The following is a 19747-nucleotide window of genomic DNA, read 5'->3' on the forward strand; positions in this document are numbered from 1 at the left end:
TCAAATTAGACCCTGGGTTCCTACTCAAGCTAGAGGATACAAATCAGTGAGTTGTTAGACCTTTTTTTATGACCAACGCCCCAAAGTTGCCTGCTAACGTACTGCTCCCAGTGAGGACATTCAGCTCAGACAGCTCATCTTCAAACATCCTGTTTTATCTTATGATAATACTTGCTAACCTTTAGTCATCTTTACAATCGGCTGAACAAAGGCAATTTCCCATGCTTCAAACTTACTTTTTTTAAAACCTAGCTTTAAACTTGCTCAAAACAGAACTGAAGTTGAAGAAAAGAAAACAAAAAACCACTTGTCTTGTTCAGTGAAGTGAAGCACGGAGAGAAAATCCATCAAACCACAGGGTTAACAACATGTCAGGTATAAAGAATTAAAAGACATTTGTTGATTCATCCATTTAGTTATCCAACAAATATTGATTGGTGTCTACCAAATACCTGGCACTATTTAAGGCTTGAAAACAAGGTAAGCCCTTGCACATAAGGCACTTAAAGGTTCTAGTGAGAATAACAGCCGAACCAAAAAATATAGCCTATAAAAGTAAATGGTAAGTGCTACGAAATTTGAGTATGGAGTGACAAGAGATGTTATTTTACAGGGAGGAAGGGGAGGAGACAGAGGAGGAGGTTTCATTTGAGCTGAGACCTGAATAAGTGAAAGAAACATATTCATGCAGGAGGAACAGCAACACACAGCCCGAAAATAAAAACCTCTGCACATCTGAGGAATAGAAGGAGCCAGTATGACTAGAGCATGGGAAGACAGAGTGATAGGCAAGTAGGGAACAGACCTTGAATAACTCTACAGACCATGGTTTGAATGTAGACTTGGGGCACCTGGGTGGCTCAGTCTGTTGAGTGTCCAACTTGGGCTCAGGTCAGGGTTTCCTGGGTGCGCCTGGGTGGCTCAGTTGGTTGGGCGTCCAGCTTTGGCTCAGGTCATGATCTCGCAGTTCGTGGGTTCAGACCCCACGTCGGGCTCTGTGCTGACAGCTAACTCAAAGCCTGGAGCCTGTTTCAGATTCTGTATCTCCCTCTTTCTCTGACCCTCCCCTGCTCAGACTGCCTCTCTCTCTCTCGCAAATAAATAAAACATTAAAAATTAAAAAAAAAAAAAGATTTCCTGGTTTGTGGGTTCAAGCCCCACATTGGGCTTTGGGCTGTCAGACCAGAGCCTGCTTTGGATTCTGTGTCTCCTTCTCTCTCTGACCCTCCCCTTCTCTCTCTCTCTTGCTCTCACTCTAAAATAAATAAACATTAAAAAAGATTTTTTTAATAAAAAATGAAGATCTTATTCAAAATGTAGTAGACAGCCATTGTAGGGGGAGGTGAGGGAAGAGTTGGAAATACAATCTCTGGTTTACTTTTTATTTACTGAAGTATAATTAACATACAGTGTTATATTAGCTTTAGTGTTATAACCCCTGCATTATTCAGGGTTCATCACATTAAGTATACTCTTGTTTCTCTTCACCTATTTCACCCATTTCCCCCATTCAGCCTTCTCCCTGGCACAAGTCTGTTCTCTGTATTTAAGAGGAGTCAGGACTTTTGTTGTCTCTTTGTTCATTTTATTTCTTAAATGCTATATGAGTGAAATCATACAGTATGTGCTTTTCTCTGATTTACTTCACTTAACATTATACCTTCTAAGTCCATCTATGTTGTTGCAAATGACAAGATTTCATTATTTTTATGGCTGTATAATATTCCATTGTGTGTATGCCACATCTTCTTTTTTAATTCATCTACTGGTGGACATTTGGGTTGCTTGCATAGTGTGGTTATTGTAAATAAGGCTACAATAAACATAGGGGTGCATACATCTTTTCCAAACAGTGTTTTTGTTTTCTTTGGCTAAATACCCAGTAACGGTATTACTGGATGATATGGTAATTCTACTTTCAATTTTTTGAGGAACCTCCATATTGTTTTCCACAGTGACTGCACCAATTTGCATTCCCAAGACCAGTGCATGAGGGTTCCTTTTTCTCCACATCCTCACCAACATTTATTATTTCTTGTCTTTTTGGGTCTAGCCATTTTGACTGGTGTAAAGTGAGATCTCATCACAGTTTTGATTTGCATCTCCCTGATGACCATTGATGCTAAGCACCTTTTCAATCTGTTGGCCATTTGTATGTCTTATTTCTAGTTAACACTTTTAAAAAGGAATATGGCTGTTATACTTGAAGTAGGGAGGATGGTGGGTATGGTAAGAAGTGGTCAGATTCTGAATATATTTGAAGATACAGCTAACTGAATCTTTCTACAAGTAGATGTGGATGTGGAGTGTGATAAAAAGAGGAGTCAATACTGACTTCAAAGCTGGGGACCTAAGCAAATGGGCTGACAGTGGTGCCAGGTACAAAGATGGAAAACACTGAGGAGATGAGTAGGTAGGTGATAGGAAGGGGAAGGAACTCAGAGTTTTGTTTGGAACAAAGTGGGATATGCCTATTTGACCTACAATTGGAAATCTTGAGTGTACATTTATATGTGTGTGTGTGTGTGTGTGTGTGTGTGTGTGTGTGCGCCACACACACAGGGCAGGGAGGGAGGAAAAGGGAGACACTGTCAGTGCCAGAAATCTGAAAAGGAAGTCATCAGCATATAGAAGGTATATAAAGCTGTGGATTTGATCATATCTGCCAGGGAGAGATTACAGACAGAGAAGATACGGGAAGATGAACCCAGGGATACTCTAATACTTACTGATCAAGTAATTTGGAGGACTGAGCAAAGGAAGATCAGGAACATTAAGTAAAATGGGAGAAAACTCCAGAGAAGAGTTGAAGGAAATGTTTCAAGAAGGAAGATGTGACTGTGTCTAATGTTTTTGATAGATTGACAATATTTTCTTTGGACAATATGGTAAGTTCTAAATTGATTAAACACCACTCAGGAAGTAAAGGTGAAATATTTGCTTATTTTGTCCTTCCTCTGGTAGAATGAAAGACTTTAAACTCTAGTGAGGAAGAATTCCAGAATCAAAGTTTATTATAAGGATGGCAATGAGTGCCCTTCCTTGAATATTATGAAATGGTGGTGTAACAAAACAAGATCTCTCCTTCCTAGATCTGGATCAGACATCTAGATCAAATCTCAACCAAGTCAAGAAGAGAAAAATTTTTGATCATGGTCTTTGCTTGAGTACTTACACTAGAAAGTATCATCATTAAAAACATGACAAGTATTTTAAAGCACTGTACAATAACAGTCTGTACAATTTCTGGTATGCCATGAACTATTGAAATGTAGGTCAATAAGAAATTGATACTTCTGGGGGTGCTGGAGTGGCTCAGTTGGTTAAGCGTCTGACTCTTCATTTCAGTTCAGGTCATGATCTCACAAATCATGAGATTGAGCCCCATGTCGGGCTTTGTGCTGACAGTGAGAAGCCTGCTTGGGATTCTCTCTCTTCCTCTGTCTCTGCCCTTCCACAGCTTATACACATTCATACACATGCTCCCTTTCTCTCTCTCTCTCTCTCAAAATAAACATTAAAAAAAAAGAAATTGATTCTTTTTGTAAATAATCTTATAGAAGAAACTAATTAAATACAATCTATCTCCTATTGTAGCTCAAAGTATAATTCAATGTCATCATATAAACATGCTTCCCTTTGATACCACTTTAAATGGTTTACTGAGTGTTAATATAGTCATGTAGATCTAGCAGAATGTATAAATCTAAAGTCTGCAATTGTTCAAGAACATCTATCAACAATACTATAGTTTATAAAATATTTGATCATCATGGGCTTTCCAGGCACCAAAATCACAAGACAGAAGCTGTTTTCTAGTATGAAAGACTTGTCATAAACAGAACATAGCTAACTTACAGCTTGAGACAGAATGAGCACCGAGAGCCTACTGTCTGACCAGGGCTGCTCTGAGACAGTAGAGTATAGTGATTAAGAGGCCAGGCTGTGGAGTCAAATTGCCTGGGTTCAAATCCCCAACCACCACTTACTAGTTCTAATGTTTCCCAGAAAAAATTATTTGACTTCTCACTCTTCTTTTTCCTCATTGGAGAAGACACCCTTGGTCCTAAGAGTCCTTCACTCTTAAGGTATCCAGGGATAATACACTTAGCCCCATGTCTTGCACATGTAGAAAAAAGAACTAGTTGCTTTAACTGTCGGTTACTCACCTTTCTTGTAAAACTTTCGCAGCCTATTCAAGTCAGTGGATTCTGGCATGGGACAGCACTTTGTTTATAGAAACATCTTCAAAATACTTGATACCAAAGTCTCACTGTACCCAAACAGTTATTACTCGCGCTGTTCTTTGAACCCATAGAGAAGTTTTCTAACCTCTGTCCTTATAACAATCTGCACTGTCCTTAAAGACAGACGTAATGTTGACTACTGTGCACCATTGTCTAATGCACTCAAGCATGAAGCAGGTGCTCCTGTACAGACATGAGAACCAGTCTTCGAGCACCTTATCAGGGAGGATTTTACAATCCTTGGAAAGGCTTTTATGGGACTGTGTCGTGATTCATCTGTAAAATTTGCTAATGCTCATCTACTTAGAGCAAAGTGGCAGATTGAGTGTATTAAATCTTTGTTCCCAAAGTTGTGCATAATGCAATGACAACTCTTGTCCTTATTAACAGCTTTTAATACATCAGAAGTGTTAAATAATAATAATAATAATTACCTTCAGAAGCTAAAAAGTAGAGGTACACATATTTTATCACTTTCCTCAAGCCCTAATACACTTTTTGACAGTTAACAGTTTTAAGGAGATCTGCAAGCATTAATTAAATAAGCCAATCTTTCGATAGGACACAAAACAGTCATTCCTTCATTTGAGAGCTTTTTGCCAGGAATTACAGGGTACAGAACAACAGAAACAACTCGGTCTGCAGATGGTGATCGATGACATGGTCTTCCTACATCTGTTTTCTCCTAAAAAGGTTGGACAAATTTATTAATGTTGCTTTGTTTTTCTTAATTAACATTCTCAAAATGAGTACTTTTAACTCAAATGCTGTTCTGTTCACCAGCAGTCTGAAAGTGAGGGAGGAGGTAAAAGGAGCCAGTTAGTCTCCACAGGAGTCCCTGACTAGCCAAAGCACTCTTCACATCCAGAGAGCGAGCCCATGGAGCACTGCACGCAAGGATGAGACCCAAATGAACTGAACGAAGCAGCACGCTCCCTGCCACACACCCGGGATGTTATTCCTCTCTCAGCCTGAGAGAAGCTTCAGGATGTCTGTGTTTTATCAATGGCTGAAGAAATACTGAGGTGTTCCACTTCCTCAAAATGGACAATTGCTCCACCCTTCAGTTCATAATTTTGTTGAGAATTCCAGAGGGTCTATCTCCAAACAGCCCCAAAGAAAAACAGGACAACTCAGGAGACGCTTCGTTAAGGACCCCTACCACGCCCATGACCTTGGGGATGTGCTATGCCAGGCCAGGGGCCCTCTGCGCCTTTTGTGACAGCATGTAGAGGAGCCAGAATCCTTTCTCACCAGAGGAAACCCCACGCATCACCAGGGATCTGATAAGGTGGAGAACAACATGCATCTTTCATCCATTTATTTAGAGGAAAAACACAAATGACAATTTCCACCTCTGGCCAGAATGTGGACAGCATTAATATATTCACTTAGATATACCAGAAGGTATCAACCTCTACTCGTGGTTGCAAACTAGCACAAAGCTTTCACAGGGTAACGTGGTGATGTGTCAAGAACCAAAAAATCATTCATTACCTTTGACCCAGTGAGTCCACTTCTCTGACTGGTTTGAGGACATTCCCTTTTATTAAAGGTACAAGTTCTTGCATTCCCCCTCATGTTAACAAGATGCCTATTTCTAGCTTCCGGTACACAGGTACATTGAAAAGATCCAGAATAACACTGTACTGGAATCCTCCTAGTTGCCCAGGAAATGTCAAGACATGTGTGTGCTTATACCTCTTGGAGGCAGGCTATTCTAATGGCATCCCAGCCCCGGTTTCTATTTGTATGAATCAGTTCCTTCTCAAGAGGATTTTGTGAGTACACTCATCTCTTGCCATCATCCTTCCTGTCGTGGAATTTTTTATTTTCCGAATATAGATACTGTGTTCAAGAAAGAGTAAAATGCTACATGAAGAAAAAAGGAACAAATGGCCAATCATGATATTGCTCAGCTGTTCAAAACTACCCTAAGAAATCAAAGATGCTAGAAATCAAAAGGATGGTTGCCTATAAGAGATAGAGACTCATGTGCCCTTCTGGAAGGGAACATTGTTGAGTGACAAAAATGTGCTATAAGTTGATTGAATTTCTGGTTACATGGGTGTAAATATTTGGCAAAAGTCCTACAACTGTACACTTAAAACTGGTGCATTTCTCTGCATGTAAAGATTTCCTGAGTAAAAATAAACTACTCTCAGCAACTCCTAACAGTTGTGCTGCATAGGACTTCAAGCTCTTACAACAAGTTATAAAGTCACATAGTGGGCAAGTGTGTCAGCCCCACTGCAGCTTGATGGAAATGCTGCCTCTCTGCGAGCCTGCCTGAGTCCCCAGACTCGCAGAGGCCTCCTAAGGCTATCACTACAAATTGTGCAAATCTCGACTACTACAGCTCTTACCTGGCAGTGTTGCTGGGTGTGTCTGTGTGTTGCCCCTTGTGGGGCATGCCTCTGTCTGGAGGGTCCAGGAAAGAGGCTAAGAATGTGGCATTTGAATCAATAAGCCCAGCAAGTGCCCAGTACAGAGTAAGCACACCATAGACATTTTCTGGATAACAAAAAGACTGAATGCAAGTCCCCACAAGGGAAAGCATTAATCAGAAGGCAGGAAGAGAGTGCCATGACTCAGGAGCTGGACTGGAGCAGAAGAGAAAATGCTAGGTAAACAGGCAAGTACACACGGCCCCCCAGATGAAGGCATATCTTGTAGCTGGTCCTGACCAAGCAACTGACTGCCTAAGAATGAACTCAGCTCTAGACACTGAAGCAAGTATCCGCTGGGAGAAGAAAAAAAGTTCTGGTCCTTAAAACCTTATTTTTAAATTTGGTTAAAGCTATAGCCTTCAGATTATACTTCCATTCAACAAGCATTTACCAGGAACCATGCCAAAATCCTGAAATAAAGAAAATATTCCTGGGGCGCCTGGGTGGCTCAGTCGGTAAGCACCTGACTTTGGCGCGGGTCATGATCTCGCAGTTTGTGAGTTCAAGCCCCATGTCGGGCCCTGTGCTGACAGCTCAGAGCCTGAAGCCTGCTTCAGATTCTGTGTCTCCCTGTCTCTCTGCCCCACCCTTGCTCACTCTCTGTCTCTCTGTCTCAAAACTAATTATTTTTAAAAAAAAGGTATTGTTCTTGCTCTGTTAGCTTATAATCTAACATGGAAAAATGGATAGAATTACACCACAGAGTGCAAAAAGGGAGATCTACATGAGGAATAGAGGAGAGGAAGGGATGGGTAGAGTGAAGGTGTGGTGGGTTCAGAAAAGACCCTACATAAAGGCTGATTTTTGGCCAAGCATGGAGGACTAAAGAGGAGTAATGGATATTAGCTATACAAGTAAGAGACTAACTGGCTCCTTTTACCTTCTCCTTCCTTTTTAAACAGGGAATAAGGTATATTCCACACACGACAGCCTGGAGAGGAGTAAACAGCTTCCTGCGTGTGGGAAAACTCAAGCAAGGATTGGGGACCGCTGATTCTTTGTGGTCAGCATGTCACTTAACTGACACAGACACTATGGGAGGTCAAGGAAGAAGACAGAGAACTAGCAGGTTTAATTAAGTAGCAGAACCAGGACTTGAACCATGATTTGCTCCCACAACTGTGAGGATTTTTTTCCTTTATCCCCCCCAATTTCACTGAGATATAATTGTCACAGAGTTCGGTATAAGTTTAAAGTATACCACATAATGACTTCACATACATATATTGCAAAATGCTTGCCACAGTAAGTTACAATATAATTACAAAAACAGCTTTTTCCTTGCAATGAGAAATTTTAGGATCTATTCTCTTAGCAATTTTCAAATATACCATACAGCCATGTTAACCACAGTTATCAGGATTTGGATGAAGTGGTCAAAAGGTACGAATTTCCAATTATAAGACAAATAAGTACTGGGTATGTAGGGTACAAAACAGTGCTGTTAATCTCTATGCTACCTGGTACCAGGCAAACAGTTATGGAGAAAAGATTTTTAAAAAATAGATATACAGGCATAGATGAGATTGTAAAAAGCTATAAACACTGTGGTATGCTTCAGTGCAATGGAAAAATGGTGGACTTTAAAATCCTGGGACGACGCCTGGGTGGCCATTTGGTTAAGTGACTCTTGATTTCAGCTCAGGTCAGGATCTCAGGTCAATGCAGAGCCTGCTTGGAATTCTCTCTTTCCTCTCTCTCTGCCCCTCCCCCTGCTTGCACATTCTCTCTCTCTCTCTCTCTCTCAAAAATAAACATTTTTAAAAAATAAAAAATCAGAAAAAGTAAAAATCTTTTCATGAGTCCCCCTAAAAGAAAGAACAAAATCAGATTTTTATTTTGAAAAATAATTTTAGCTGCAACAGCTAGTATAAGAAGAATTGCTTCTTAACAATTACAATTTAAAAAGTTTTTTAAATGTTTATTTATTTTTGAGAGAGAGAGAGAGAGAGAGAGAGAGAGACAGACATAGCATGAGCAGGGGAGGGACTGAGGAAGGAGTCATATTCTGGTGCCAAGTCTGGCAATGAGCTCACCTTGGCATCCTTAGGTCCTTCTACGAGATGACGGTGATACTGAAAGAATCAAACTCAGAGATAACAGGATGCACAGGTAAGCAAAGAGGTGGTGAATTACATTAGTCTGCTCTGTTCCAGCCATGAAAATTACTACTGTATATAAACTTCAACCTAAAGGGCAACATTAACCCACAGATTGGAAACTGGTCACCAACCAATGCAATGAGTAATATACCCAGTTTTCAATGGCACTGGTATTTTGTCTGTTCACTAAGAAGACTTTTTAATGCCCCAAAACAGAGAGACAGAGGCAATTATTAGGTATAGAAAATTAGGAGTTACTCCAGAAAAAGTTTAAAATTAGAGGGTCTGGTCAGCATTTTCTACTTCATCACCTACTCCATGACCTTGCTGGAGTCAAGCTTCCTCTCTGCCTTTGCCTTTAAACTATTATGTTATTTGGTTTTAAACCAGTGTTTAATCATAAACCAGCTCTGCTACATTATTAATATTCCAAACAGCATTTCCAACCAGATAATAATCCAATATCATTATCTTGGATTAAAGAGTGCACATTCCTACATTTGCTTTAAATTGAAATATTAAACTAACCGAAAGAATACATACACCCCTAACCATTTAAGCACAATTTAAAATAGCCATAAAATTTTAATTGGTAGAATAACAATCACTGGCCCTTGCCCCACCTTTTCACCTTCCCCTCTCAAAATAAAATAAATAAAAACTTTAACTGGTTGTGGGAATAATACATTAACTATCCAAAATCACAGAGAATGGAAATGACAAGAACATAGTAACATGGACACTGGCCGTCACTCACAATTTTATGAGGTTATTGGTGTTTCTTGACCTTGGGTTAGTCAAAGCTGCAGCTGAGAATAAAGACAGCAAAGCATACTTTATGCCTCAATGTATGTGGAGAACAATATGGAAGGGAAAATGGAGCAAACATATGAGCATGCAGGAGAAAGACTTACATGACAATCTTCTTCACATTCCAAAATATGTTATAAAACACTTTGGAATTGATATTTTATCTTTAAATTAGGGGTTCTCAGAGTTAAGAGGCGATTGTGGCAACAAAGGAGTCATCCATTCTGCTTCTTTTGGCAAGAATGATATTTTAAAATATGTGCTTTAGTTGTAAAAGAGAAGCCAAAAAGACAAATTGGGACACTCACTAGAGAAATAAAATAAACCTAACAGTAAGCACTGCTGTCACTTTGAATGCCCAAAGTGCACATGAATATGTCAACTATTCACTTATCTTCAATGAGCACACTGCCTCGCTCCCAATAGCAGTAAGGTGGAAAAATGATTTGAATGTTCATTTCATTAACTATAATGATATGGCAAAGCCTTTAGAAAAATTGTCTCTCTGCTAAAGATGAACAAAACACGTTTAGAGGGGATGGACGAGAGTGGGAAGATGAGCACATGTATCATACACTATGATATCTTTTACTGCAACACACTTCCCTCCAGTTTGTTAGATGCAAATTTCTTGCAGAAAGCCTACACTGTCTGTCATGAGCAAGGTAAAACAAACAGGGAATCTTTTAGATTTCACAAATCGGTACACTAAACAAGAAAAGTGTGAAACCATCCATATTCGTAGATTTTCTGAAGCAAATACAGAGCACGAAGGTACAAACTCTGCATTAGGAGCCAGGTATAACCAAAAAGTGTCCTCATATTTCTTCCCTTCTCTCTTTTTTTTTTTTTATTTCTTCCCTTCTCTTTCCCTCCATCCCCAAAGCTCAAAAACGAAAGGCAACTTTAATTTCTTTTCTAAAATTATGAAGAACAAATCCTACTAATGGAAAATTACCTTTGGATGCCCTGGCCTTTCAAAGTTTATGAATGAGGGAAGTCATTTCTCTTCATTGCAGTGCTGGAATTTTCCCACTCTCATTTCAATTCAAAATAAACTGTTTATTCTTCTCTCAACCTCTGCATACCCTCCCCCTCACACCTTCCCCCACCCGTTTCTAAATCACCTTCAGACTAGCTCAAAGTTTCAGTCCAAAAAAGAACACCACTAGCTAAATTCTTGACCCCCCTACTGTCTAGTGGGTAACACTACTCACATTTCACATTCCTTTATTTACTGTTAGAAATGTAACACCGAAAGTTTATTCTCCTCTTTCCCCACATATATACATTTGGTTTCTCAAGGACAAATGAATTCTTTTTAAACATTGTGTGCTTTGGGAATTCCTAAATATCCTGTTTTTTTCCGCTGGAATAATCTTTAAACCTAATTTGCATTTGTAAATACCTTGAGTAAGCCAGCACGTGGCATCTATAACTCCTAAATAACTGCAAGGCAGGGGTAGCCAACAATTTTCTAACAAGCAGTTGTTCCTGGTTCACATCTGCTCTGAAGGCTGCCTTAGCATCATTTAAAAAGTCATCGTTTTCATCCAGTAGAATAGCGGGTAGAAGTCCTGGTGTTAACTTTTTACAGATAAGTGTAACCTTAGGCGTTGACAAAGAAACCCCCAGAGACAATCTCCATTTCGACGGGTGGTGGGAAGAATGGAAGATCTTGTCCCTAAGGCACACCTGGGAAGGTAGCAATCCTTGAGTAAGTGACCTCAGGAGACTTTGAATGAGTAAAAACCAGGACCCCAGATGCCACCCGCGAGAAAACATCTCTCCGGGTGCGACCGAAGTGTATAACGTCGTCCACCCTCCCTCCCACACAACACACACTAACTACACTGTGCAGGTAAGTGCGGGCATCCGCACAGTAACCGCCGCTGAGAACCGCTCCGGAGGACCCGGGGCCGGCTCTGCCCTGGTGCTGACGTGGTCTGGCTCCCAAGGATGCGCGGTCCCCAAACCCGAGAGCACGAGCGCTCGGCTCTGCCCTGAGCCCCAGCAGAGGAGCTCTGGGGAAGCCAGCGAGGCCGTCGTGGGGAGGGCTGCACTAAGCTCAGATGGACGTTACAAGATTAGAGAAGCAGGACTTGCAAAGTCCCCCAAACTGCAGAGCCGACCGGCTGCCACGCATCGGCACAGGTCCCGGGAAGAGGCTGCGGCGCAGATCGGCGGGAGCGGCCCCGCCGCAAACTCGTGCGGGAGAGGGTAAAGGCACTCACCTCCACCCATCTCTGGGCCTCGGCGAACGCCAGGGCGCAGTCGGGCCCGGCCTCCTCCATCCCTTCCAGGACTAGGGTCAGAGGGAGAGAGAGAGACGCGATGAGTGCACGGAGAGGCGGGGAGGGGGTCCCGCGCGCGTCGGGCCCCGCCGCCCGGCCTCTGCTCAAGCTTCGAGGCGCCCGGGCTCTCCTTCCCTTTGTTGCGCTCTGCGGTTTGGTCAAGTTTCGAACCCACAAGAACCTGAAGACGTGGCTTCTTCTCAACTCCTGAAAAAAGCCCCGGGGATCCGGGCAGGGCGCAGGACGTGGCCTGGGGACTCCGGGCGGCGCGTCTCCCCAGCCCGGCAACTGTTGGGACTTCAAAAGTCGCAGCGCCGCCGCCGCCGCCCTCCCCGGAATGGCCCCGCCCCAGCCCACCCCGCCCCCCCCCCCCCCCCCCCCCGCGGCGGCTCCCCGGGGCTCCCGGCCGCAGCCGCCTTTGTGGTCAGACTGTCTGGGCCAGGGGATGCCACCGGCCCCCGGGAGGCCGTGGCCGAGGCCCCGCTCCCGCTCCCGCGCTGCCCGCCGGGACCGCGGCTCCGCCCCGAGGGACGGCGCCCCCACGCCCGCATCCTTCCAGCCTCTGCCCGCCCGGCCGCCTTCCGTCTCCCGGGGCCCGTGGAAGAGGCGTCCCCTCGGCTTTGGCCGCCCGGCCCGCCTGACATACCAGAAATAGCTGCACACAATTGCACCTTTCCGGGCCAAGAAAGTTCCCCGGTGGAGGAGCGCGGCCTCCGCGACCGCCCAGCCCGCCGCCCTCACCTGCGGCCTGAGCCGCCAGGTGCGCGGCCTTCCCCACCCCGCGTTCTCCGCGCCCTCCTGGCGGCAGGTGCGGGTAGTGGCCCGGCCCGCGCCGCCCCGCTTCCAGGGGGGCGAGGCGGAGGGTCCCTGCCCCTCCAGCCGGGTCTCCCCGCAGAGGATGCCCCGCGCTCGCCCCGAGCGTCCGCTGGCAATTCGGTGCCCGCAGCGGTCCTGGGTGGGTCCGGGGCTGGGGGGCGGTGGGCTCAGGGCTTACGTGAGTGCTTTTCACACACAAATCAGATTTTCGGAAAGGGATGTGTTCGTTGGTCTAGTCTCCCCAGGACCTCGCTTCAAACTCCTGAAACCCTGTTCAGGCCACATGTTGATGGCGTCACTTTTGGAGGAAGATAAAGATCGGTTCTTATTCCCATACAGTAAATAACCCCTTACTTTCGTTTTTTTCGGTTGATTGACGTCGTTTTTAATCATAAAGAGTAAACAGGCATTGAGCAGGGAGACTAGTAAATGAGCTGAAACCTAGCGCCTATACTTAACAATCATTTGCATTTTGCCTTATTTCCTTATCATCTTCGTTTCCTGCTTAAAGATAGATTCTGTTATATTTCACCCCTAAATATACATCTTTTTTTTTTTAAAGAGGACACTTTTCTAAAAAATCATGTTAGCATTTTCACATCTAACTAAAGCTAACAATAATTACCTGGTGTCAATTTGCACCCAATCCAGTCTCAAATTCCCACACTGATCCCAAAATTTCTTTTACAGCTGTCATACTCAAAACAGAATCCAAACAATGGCCACACACTGCATTTGGTTACATCTTTTTTTAATCTAGAATAACTTCCTCTTTCAATGTCCCCAACCCACTTTTTTATTTTTTATTACTGAAATGTTTAAGTTGTTATTTAAATTCCAGTTAGTTAACATACAGTGTTATATTAGTTTCAGGTGTGCCATATAGCGATTCAACACTTCCGCATAGCACCCTGTGCTCATCAGGACAAGTGCCCTTCTTAATCCCCAGCACCTATTTAACCCGTCCCCACACTCCCATCCCCTCTCATAAGCATCAGTTCTCTGTATTTAAGAGTCTGTTTCTTATGGGCATGGAGGAGGGCACTTTGGGGATGAGCACTGAGTGTTATGTAGAAACTAATTTGACAATAAACTATTTGTAAAAAAAAAAAAAAAAAGTCTGTTTCTTGATTTGCCTCTCTCTTTATTTATTTTCCCCCTTTGCTTGTTTTGTTTCTTAAATTCCTGCTTTTTTTTTTTTTTTAGAATAGCATTGTCTTTTTAGACACTGACTCCTATGTACTTCCAGTCCCGAAGAAGGACAGACATTCCCCAAGCTTCATGAGAGTTATTGTTACTACAGTTACTATGTACACACACTACACTGTTTAAAGCTACTGCTCTGTAACTTGACCTAAAGCTTTGGGGGTAACAGCCCAAGATGATAAGCAGTACATAGACACAAATATGAATAAGTGTTACCAAGTCACCAGACACACTGAGCTTCAATTTCCTCATCTGAAAATTGTGCTAACAATAACTACTTCAAAGTAAAGTTGTGATAATTAAATAGGATGGTGTATGTAAAAGCCTAGGGCATTGCTTGGCATAGAAGGGCATTAAATAAATAATGGTTATTTCCCATTAGTCTGTCTCTAACAGTTGTGTGTCAAATATGGATTTTTCCTTATAAATGTCAAATAGGGAATTTCATTTACTTGCTCAAATATTCCCATAGACATTGCTGTAAGGTATTGCCAATTCAAATCAGCTCAGGCCCCAGCCATTTATGTCTCTTTAATGATGCAGATTTGCAACTCAGAAGACCAAAATCCAAATCTTTGCCTTCTACTATCAGCCATGAGAGTGTTTTAATCTTCTGGAAAGATTTATACAGCTCTATAAAGAAAGGTAACCTACCTTAGCAGTTTAAAATTAAATTCACAACAATAAAACATCATAAATATTACACATTTTCCAGGAGAATTGAAGATACTTCCATTATTTAAAAACAGTACAACTGTCATGTGTTCTACGTTACTGATGGACTGTTGGGAGAAAGTGGTACATTTTTTCTGGAAGGTAATTGAGCAATAAATATTAAAAAGTTTTTTAACTAGTCATGCTCTGTTGCAGCAATTGCACTTCTGGGAACTTATCCAAAGGATATGAAGGAAGATCTACCACAAAATGAGCAACTGTGAAGGACACAGATACACTGGCCAAACCTCCCTTTGAAGGAGGACAGTGGTCAGCAGCCAGCCTCCATCTGCCAGCCCCTTTGAGGTCAGCTCAGCTGCAGACTCTTCTGAGGTCATGGTCAGCATCTCTCATCTGGTGAGTGAGTGACTGTACTTAGAAAAGCCCACTCATTTCCACCGAAAACAGGATACCTCAGATGGGTCCTTCCCATAAACATGAGGCCACTGTCACAGTTCAGCTTCTCCCTTCCTCTTTTCTCTTCGTTGCACAGGGGTCCATCCCTAATAAATACCTGCTCTTCTAATGCCATCTCTGAAGTCTGAGCCTGTGATGGCATGAAGCATTTGTTAAAAATGAAAATCCCAAAGCAGTCAAAGCCAACAGCTACAAGGACAGTGGAGTAAATTACATTTCTTCCATAGAATGAGATAATACACATCCATTAATAACATAAATGCCTGTGGTGCCCGGGTAGCTCAGTAGGTTGAGCATCAGACTCTTGGTTTTGGCTCAGGTCATGATCTCGCGGCTTCATGAGTTCAAGCCCCATCTCTGGCTCTGCTGTGACGGCGCTGAACATGCTTGGGATGCACTGTCTCTGTCTCTCCCTCTCTTCCTCTAGCGCACTTGTGCTGTCCCTGTCTCTCTCTCAAAATAAATACATAAACTTTTAAAAAATGTAAATGACTATTCAATGAAACAGGAAGATGTTTAAAAGTATATAGTGATGTGGGTAAAAAAGCACTGTATAAAGCACCCTAATTTGTGATTGTATTTTTAAAATGCTTATTTTTCCACAGTTTCAAATGAAGATAAGGTACTTCTCTCTCTTTTGCAAGTTTTTTTTTTTTGCAAGAGGCATACATATGAGTTTTATAAATGAGAAAAGAGATGTACAAATATCCTTTTTGACTATCTCATCATCCCATAAACTTCAACTTCCTCCTGCCTTCTCTGACTTGGTAGATGGTACCATGCCTAAAATTTGGGGACTGTGATGGACTTCTTGTCTCTCACACCTATGTCTACCCCAGTCCCACTCCTTTTCATCTATTTCTTAAATATCTCTCCAATTGGACCTTCTTCTCCATTCCCCATTTCTACTATCTTAGGCTCTCATAGCTCTCAACGAGATTTCACAAATCCTATGATCTTTCTAAAATGTAAATCTTATCATGCTACCAAATATCCCACCTCCCGTTACTTCTTCAGTGACCCCCAGTTGCCTTTAAGGGCCATTTGATGATTTCTAGAACATTAAGTGGCATCCTTCAGAATGTGTGCCTGCCCACATCTCTAACTACATGTTTGGGCCCATATTTCTCCCTTTGTGAGAAATGTGCTTCTCTCTCTGCTTGCCTGGCTTCCTCCTCTGTATTCTTCCTAGCTCAATTAAGATCTCTTGCAACTCAGTTTCAAAACATCTTTGCAGATCATCCTGGTCTAAGTTAGTTATCTCTTCTTTTTGAAGTCACTGCCCCTTTCATGAAGTTTTTTTTTTTTATTTTTTTAAATGTTTTTATTTATTTTTGGGAGAGAGAGAGAGAACATGAACAGGGGAGGGAGGGAGAGAGAGAGAGGGAGACACAGAATCCGAAACAGGCTCCAGGCTCTGAGCTAGCTGTCAGCACAGAGCCCGACGCAGGGCTCGAACCCACAAACCGTGAGATCATGGCCTGAGCCGGAGTCAGATGCTTAACCAACTGAGCCACCCAGGTGCCCCTTTTCATGAAGTATTATATTGTCTACTGTCTATGTTTCTAATTGAACCATGAGCAATAGGAGTGTGTGACACACATCTGGTGTTCAACAACTGTTTATTAATGGAAATATGTGTGTGTGTGTATAATTAATACACTGTCACTCTTTTTTCTAATCTTTATTTACTTTTGAGAGAGAGAGAGAGAGCGTATGAGTGGGGGAGGAGCAGAGAGAGAGGGAGACACAGAATCTGAAACAGGCTCCAGGCTCTGAGCTGTCAGCACAGAGCTGATGCAGGGCTCGAACTCAGGAGCAGTGATATCATGACCTGAGTTGAAGTTGGACACATAAGAGATTGAGCCACCCAGGTGCCCCAATATACTATCACTCTTAATGCACAGGAGAAAAAAAACCATTTATAATAGCAGAGTAGAAAATACTGCTGACTACTACAGCTAATACAAGAATTTCTTTATAGCAGGGTTTCTAAACAGAAGTAAAACCCAATACCTTGCACTAGATAATTCTTTATTATGGGGGATTGTTCTGTGTATTGTAGGATGTTTAGCAGCATCTCCAGTCTCTAACCACTAGGTACTAGCAGCACCCCTGAAAATTCAAATACCAAAAATGTCTCCAGGGATTGCCAGATGTCCCCTGGGGAGCCCCATCACCCCAGTTGAGAACCACTGGTCTACAGGAGAAGACTGGCTTTGACAGCTAATGCTTTGGCACTATAGAAGTGTAACTCCAGCCCAGGTTTCTTGAAACAAGTGGGTGGGGTAGAGAAGAGTTAGGGTGAACTAGAGGAAAAAGGCCATTCTGTGTTATAACGGAGAGAGGGGCAAGAGAGAACTAGACTAAATGGTGCCTGGAGCAAAAGATTATTAGAAAAGGGATCTGGTGACTGGAAAGGTCTGTGAGAAGAGACAGGCACAGTGGGCAATTCTTCTAATAAAAACTGAATTTATACTGTAGTTGGTTATGGTTCAAAAAGTACTAGCCCTTATCAGTTCAAAGATGGCCAACATCTGGATTACATGGATATTTCTCATGCTTATGTAATACCTTTATTAACAGGAAGATTCACTCCTGGAAGGTAGAGATTATATATATATGTGTGTGTGTGTGTGTTATATATAATAGATTGAAAAAATGTATATATGTGAATATATATTTCAAAATATATTTTACAATATATTTCAATATATTTCATAAATATAAATAAATATATTCCATTATATAAAACATAATAAAAATTGTTCCTGTTCACAGACAATATGATCTTATATAGAGAAAATTCTAAAGACTCGATAAAAAAACTTAATAAATGATTTCAGTAAAATTGCCAGAGAATACAAAATTAACATAGAAAAAGCAGTTGCATTTCTACCTACTAACAACAAACTATCTGAAAAAGAAATAAAGAACAATAACATTTATAATATCTTCAAAAAGTAAAATAAAATGCTTAAATAATAAATTCAGCCATGAAGATCTGTACCTTGAAAATTACAAGACACTTATGAAAAAAATCGAAGACACAAATTAAGTGGAAAGATATTCATATTCATCGATTGGAAGAATTAATATTGTTAAAATGTCCATAGTACCCAGAGCCGTCTATGGATTCCATGCAATCTTTATCAAGAACATTCACTGGAAAAAGATACTCTCTTCAATAAATGGTGTTAGGAAAACTGAATAGTCATGCACAAAAGAATGAAATTGGACCCCTATTCTACACCATTTACAAAAGTTAACCTGAAATGGATTGTAATACCTGAAATTATAAAACTACCAAGGGAAAACATAGGAGAAAAACTCCTTGACATGAGGACTGGCAATGATTTTTTGGATATCACACTAGACAAGCAATAAAAGCAAAAATAAAGAAGTGGCTCTGCATCAAATTAAAAAGCTCCTACACAACAATAGAAACAATTAACAAAATGAAAAGTCAACCTACATAATGGATAAAAAATATTTGCAATCACCTATCTGATAAGGGGTTAATAAATAAATAAATATATATATACATATATATATATATATATGGAATCCATATAACTCAATAGCTAAAAACAAAAAAGAGAGGAAGGAAGGAAGGAAGGAAGGAAGGAAGGAAAGAAGGAAGGGAGAAAGAAAAAAGCAACATGACTTGAAAATGGGCAGAGGATGGGGCACTTGGGTGGCTCAATCAGTTCGGCATCCTACTTCGGCTCAGGTCATGATCTCATTGCTTGAGTTTGAGCCCCACATGGGTTCTGTGCTGACAGCTCAGAGCCTGGATCCTGCTTCAGATTCTGTGTCTCCTTCTCTCTCTGCCCCACCCCACTCTTGCTCACTCACTCTCTCTCTCTCATTCAAAAATAAACATTTAAAAAATTTTAAAGAGAAAAGAAAAGAAAACGGGCAGAGGACCTGAGTAGATATTTTTCCAAAGAAGAGGTACAAATGGCCAACAGGTACAAGAAAAGATGCTCATCACTAATCATAAGAGAAATGCAAATCAAAAGCACAATGACGTACACCTGTCAGAATAGCTAGTATCAGAAAGACAAAAAAAATAACTAGTATTGGCAAGGATGTGGGAGAAAGGGAACACTTGTGCACTGTGGGGGAAGTGTGTATTGGTGCAGCCACTGTGAAAATCAGTATGGAGTTTCCTCAGAAAATTAAAAATAAAACTATATGATCCAGCAATTCCTCTTCTGGGTATATATCCAAAGGCAATATATTCACTAAATCTGCACTCTCATGTTCACTGCAGCATTATTCACAATAGCCAAGACATGGAAATAACCTAAGTATCCATCAATAGATGAAAGATTTAAACACACTCATGCACACACATGCACATTCAAAATGAAATATTCAGCCATAAAAATAAAAAATAAGGAAATCCTGCCTCTTGGGACAACATGGATGGACCTTGAGTGTATTATGCTAAGTAAAATAAGTCAGACAGAGAAAGACAAATACTGTATATTCTTACCTAGATGTGGAATCTAAAGAAACCAAACCCATAGACATAGAGAGTAGAATGGTGGTTGCCAAAGGCTGGGGGTGGGAGGTGGGGTGTAGAATGAGCAGATTTGGTCAAAGTGTACAAACTCCCAGGTATAAAATGAGTGAAATCTAGGATTTTAAGGCACAGTATGGTGGCTATAGTTAACAATATT

The 19747-nt window shown here is 41.6% G+C and overlaps 1 protein-coding gene across 6 annotated transcripts in view; it reads right to left on the reverse strand.

The window, feature by feature from the left end:
* The window catches only part of LMO7 (LIM domain 7), a 197155-nt gene extending 184525 nt beyond the window's left edge, over positions 1–12630 (reverse strand). For 2 of the 6 annotated variants that reach the window (XM_039222186.1, XM_039222181.1), the window contains exon 1: positions 11844–12222. In XM_039222186.1, coding sequence (XP_039078117.1) covers positions 11844–11903 — 60 coding nt within the window. In that variant the 5' untranslated portion in view covers positions 11904–12222. Of the gene's footprint in view, positions 1–11843; positions 12228–12549 lie in introns of those variants that run through there. The other 4 variants (XM_039222184.1, XM_039222182.1, XM_039222187.1 and 1 more) reach the window with 4 other exon arrangements.
* Between the last annotated feature and the right edge of the window lie 7117 nt (positions 12631–19747).

Source organism: Hyaena hyaena, unplaced genomic scaffold (assembly GCF_003009895.1).
Source record: "Hyaena hyaena isolate Hyena2069 unplaced genomic scaffold, ASM300989v1 scaffold_1073, whole genome shotgun sequence".
NCBI classification, from domain to species: Eukaryota; Metazoa; Chordata; class Mammalia; order Carnivora; family Hyaenidae; genus Hyaena; species Hyaena hyaena.